The 4,747-nt window shown below is 33.8% G+C and overlaps 1 protein-coding gene across 1 annotated transcript; it reads right to left on the minus strand.

The window, feature by feature from the left end:
• Nucleotides 1-2,374: 2,374 nt before the first annotated feature.
• On the minus strand, nt 2,375-3,560 carry LOC125871189 (probable helicase MAGATAMA 3). Its single transcript, XM_049551785.1, has 3 exons — nt 3,455-3,560; nt 3,273-3,378; nt 2,375-2,462 (listed from the first exon to the last, which is right to left on the minus strand). The coding sequence occupies exons 1-3, from the start codon at nt 3,503-3,505 to the stop codon at nt 2,389-2,391; spliced, it is 231 nt and encodes a 76-aa protein (XP_049407742.1). The 5' UTR covers nt 3,506-3,560; the 3' UTR covers nt 2,375-2,388.
• Nucleotides 3,561-4,747: the final 1,187 nt, after the last annotated feature.

Below are 4,747 nucleotides of genomic sequence, written 5' to 3' on the forward strand. Positions count from 1 at the left end.
AGTGAAAACTTGTAAGGCTACTCAACATAGTGCTTGGATGTAAAAGTTGTAGGCTTACCATGGCGTTCAGTGATTCGGTGATTCCTACTATTCTCCTAGTTCGAATCCTTTGTATTGAACTATATTACCTCACATTAGGATTTGGCTAGGAAACACTATTATTATTTTGACAGAGAAGCAATGATTTCTTCAATACTATGTGTAGGAATACATTGCATTTTAAGAAAAATAATGCCAGAATTACCTATTAGGAATGAAGCAATATCATGTTCAATTTCTGCAGAGGAGGAGCAGATCAGAGGTTGAAAGTGTGCTCTTGTTGAAAGTTGATTCTGTGCCATGAGTTTTGGTGGATAAATAGGGATGACGGCCAAGAGGAAGCCTAACATGCATCACTTCTATTTGATGTGCTTTCTTCAAGAACAACGTTAATATGCATGTAAGTTAAGAGTTTGAGTTGTCCTTTTAGAGAAGTTGCAGAGAGAGTAATCCATCTGAAGTGCAGAAAATTTAAATAATAATGAGTACAGGTGGGGGAAAAATAAAGTATATGTTTGTTTTTTTCTTGAAAAAGGGATATTAAAGATTGTAGTGGTAAACAAAAACAAACCGATTTCAGGACGAATGAAGACTTCGACATGAAGAGAAAAACGACCTCATTCACACATCGTCTAACTAAACAGTCAATACAACTCAATTAACTTTTCGTTGTTTTGTATTATCATTCTCCACTTCTAAAGCAAATAACTTTTCGTTGTTTTGTATTATCATTCTCCACTTCTCCTAACTCTAAAGCGAATAAACTGAACACGACCAAGAAAATTCAGTCCGAAATCTAAGGGTGAGGAGTACTTTAAATGAACTGGATAGAACAATGGAAATTCAGTCTAAACATTTGAGGGAGAGGGGTACTTTAAATACTATTGATGAACTCTATTTCAATAATAAATATAATGAACCATTTGCTGCATGGAAGGATGCTGAGATGCTTAGACACAGGAACAAATCAATCAGCAAGACATTAAACCAGGAATTACCAATCTGCACAAGTGTAAGCCTCATTTTCATGAGAAGTTACTAATATACTGGAGTCGAAAAAGTCCAATACGATAATAGTTTCAGTCATGATGGAAGATGCATTTTGAAAAACTATTATAGATGGACAAACTTGGTAATATTATCGCTCCTCCCTGCCTCCAAGATCAAAATTTTACCAGAAAAGGGAGGAATCGCTGAACACCCAAACAACCAGAAATCACTCTGTATTGGCAGAGAGAAATTGTTGAACACCCTAATTGGTTTTGACCAAAAAACCCCAAATTGAGTTCACAGATGCAGTGACATGACATGCAGCACCAAAGAAAATCTCAATCAATAGGATCGGGGAGGAGACAACATCAAATAGAAAAGGAGAACTCAAATCAAACCCCTAAAATTTCTCCCAAAAAGAGCGATGACAGCAAACTTACAGAAAGGAAGAAGAGCGGAATTACTGAGGTGAAACCCAGCAAAAGTACGACAGAGAGAAACACCTTAACCAAATTGCAATGCAGTAGAAGTACTAAACTGTCCTAGGAAACACACATAAAATGTCTAAAATACCCTCGGCTGGGAAGCATGCATGTCATCCAACAGCTGCTTCCCTTAGCATAGCCATGTCTTCGTGTCCCAATAGAATTTGGATAAGATTCTGCACCATGTAGATGAGCTTATAACATGAAATGAGAACAAAACATGATTGATCACATACAGAAAGTACAAGTAAAAACAACAAAGAATTGAGTGATGTAAGCATCAAACAATTTTATGTTGCATTTCGATTCAGTGTGTCTATATTCTCTATTCAATCACTTAGAATAACATCTGTAGTGGTAGAAAGAAATAGATTTACTAAAGATAAAAAAAAAATTTAGTAATAGCTTTCCAAGAAAAGCAGTTCAAATTTTGCCCAAAAGGCATATGGAAAAGAAAAGATTCTCTATAATGTGACACCAGAAATTGCCATCTTCAAGAGGGCAACTAAATACAGTTACAACACTATTGAAGACATTGTTTTTTTTTGCTTAAAATACCAGATCATCTAGTTTTGCAACAAAGCAAAGAACATTATATACAAGAATCAAAGCTTAAATAACATGACTTTATCCTTCTACTATGAGTCTGTAAAATATATTTGATAGAATGATTCAATGTGTATGAACGCTATACCATTTACTTTGCAGTAATAGCAAGAAACATAACTATCAATCCTGGAAAGAGGTAAGAAGAAGATGCCCAAATATAACGCCAACCAGGGAGTGGTTTGGCCATAACATTTTTATTCACTTTTTTTTTCCGTTTGACCATGAAAATTCCAAAAATTAAGCGGCATACTTGTTGGAGTGTACTCTAGCAGGAGTTGAATGCAAAATGGCAAGGAGAATCCCAAGTATGGTTTGTGTTTTTCCAGTCCCTGGTGGACCCTAGAGTAATGAACTTTGTTAAATACTTAACTTTACTAAAGTTCCAACTTTCTAGTTAAAAAGCATCAATGAGACTTGAATGTCAACCACTGCCTTTTTTTAATTTTATACACTAATTTCGTTTTGTGGTAATTTTGATACATTAAAGTATTTTTCACGGAATAAATAAAAACAAATAATTGAGCACTGAGCAGCTCCACTCGTCGTGGCTTTTCGAGATACATACATACATAAATCACAAAATAGTACACTTGAAAGAGCATTAAATAAAGGCCTATTTTGTTTATACAACCTAGAAAATAAATGGATAAGTCAAACCTGTATCAACACAAATGCCTGCAAAGAGAAATGTTGAATGAGAAAAATGTATGCTAAGTTTTACATGACTGAGAACTACTAATATGTCATCAAGGGGGACAGAAGCACTGAGTGGTAAAGAGTTCTTACAGGTTTACTAATGACTGCATTCCCTTGGGTAACCCCTAATGTAAGGCTGGTTAAGCAAATTTAAGTATACCAACATTTCTCATAGCACTCATCGACTTAGTTATCACATTGTTGTACGTTATATCTATTTCATTCACAAGTGGAGCAAATACTAAAAGCTTCAAAGTGACTGATATAAGATTAGTGAATAAGATCTTCTTCAGGCAATTTTCAGAATAATAGAAATTTCATGTTGTAAAAGCACAAAAGGAGCAGTGAAGTGTCCTATAATTTTGTAAATTCAACAATTAGGTAATGATATTCATCATAGCAACACCACCACAACTTGTGTGAGAAGAAATATGTTCATAAAAAAAAGTGTACCAGTGTTTAGAATGCGCAACACAATCTCGTTGAGCGCAGAATTTGATGGAGCACAAACTAGAACACGAACACGATACTTCCGACTGGAATTGACTACTTCTGGTTTCTAGAAAAATAGTTTAGTGTAAGAGGGAGCAAATTTAAATTTCTCATATCATTATGATGGACAACATCAAACATACCAAGTCATTGCCAGATGTAGGGAAAAATCCATCATCCCCATCTATTGGCATTTCTTGGTCTAGAGGATTAATTCCACCCAACCATGGAGATGTTTGTCCCCAGTGTTTGTATCAGCAAAGTTCAAACAGTTTACCCTATGAGATATTCAAAAGGAACAAGGTCTTAAAGAGATCTGGAAAAGGAATCCTTTACATAATTCTGAACTTTGAATTTATACAGATTATGCATGTATCAGGAAAAAGCATTGGTAAAATAGGGGAGACAAGTTGTCAATAGACAACAAATACACCTATAAACTGTATAGATCACTCAGCCAATAAAACTTTTTTGAGGATATCACTTAGCCAATAAAGAAAGAAAGGATATCCAACTGCTAGAGTTGCTGGGTTATGGTTATTATATTACTTAAGTACCTAGGGTTTGTATCATGATCAGATCGCTATGATTCCCTTTAATCTAACAAAGAAAAACCCTAGAATAACTCCACATGAAGAACCAAAAATCGAATTTAAATTTTATTTTCAGCTTGAACTCTAAAATAGAAGAAACCCAAATGTACAAGATTCGAGAATTGAACATAGTTCCATAGCAGTTAGACGAAAAAAATAATAATTTTTCTTAGGGATTAAAATCATGGATGATAGATAGAAGAAGAACACAAAAAACTCACAAAATAGAGAAATTTACAGTTCTTCGAAGAATTTGCACACGAGATTATCAAGCTTTCTTCTCAGTAAGTTGGATGATTTCTCAAAACTATTTTGTGTTTTTTCGTCATAGTTTTGGAGTTAAAGAACAGTGGAAGTAAATATACAGGGAAGATCCCTCCCAACGGTCATATTTTGCCACCTTTTACTAAATTGCCCTTCTTTTACATGCTAATTACAAGAATGGTAATTATGTGATGTTTGGTATATTTTAACAACATAATTTTTCTGAAATTTGACATGGTAACTTTTAGAGAAATTATACTCATTCTCAAACTCTAACAGTATGAGTTTTTTTGTGTAGGTCAATCAAGACATCCAAATCACTAGTTAATGTTACTCATCATATATATAATAAATAATTCATTAAAAATGGTGGATATTTGATATTCGATTTGGCTTTTAAAGTTCAATTTTGATGATTCAATATTAAAAATAGCTAACGAATATCTCAATGATAGGAAAAGAGATGTTCACAATGACATATGTGTTATTCCCCTTTATTAGTGACCAATGTGTAAATATTCATATAACTTAAGAAAAGTAGATAATAAATATGATCAACTATTTGCTTTAAAATCTCTT

The sequence above is a fragment of the Solanum stenotomum genome, chromosome 7 (genome assembly GCF_019186545.1).
Source record: "Solanum stenotomum isolate F172 chromosome 7, ASM1918654v1, whole genome shotgun sequence".
In the NCBI taxonomy this organism is placed as follows: domain Eukaryota; kingdom Viridiplantae; phylum Streptophyta; class Magnoliopsida; order Solanales; family Solanaceae; genus Solanum; species Solanum stenotomum.

Bases quoted from the DNA above. Each gene is read 5' to 3' on its own strand.
- LOC125871189 (XM_049551785.1), bottom strand. From the start codon at position 3,505: ATGCCAATAGATGGGGATGATGGATTTTTCCCTACATCTGGCAATGAC. The intron at 3,379-3,454 runs GTATGTTTGATG...CTATTTTTCTAG, and splicing joins CTACATCTGGCAATGACTTG to AAACCAGAAGTAGTCAATTC. The intron at 2,463-3,272 runs GTACACTTTTTT...TCATTACTCTAG, and splicing joins GTTGCGCATTCTAAACACTG to GGTCCACCAGGGACTGGAAA.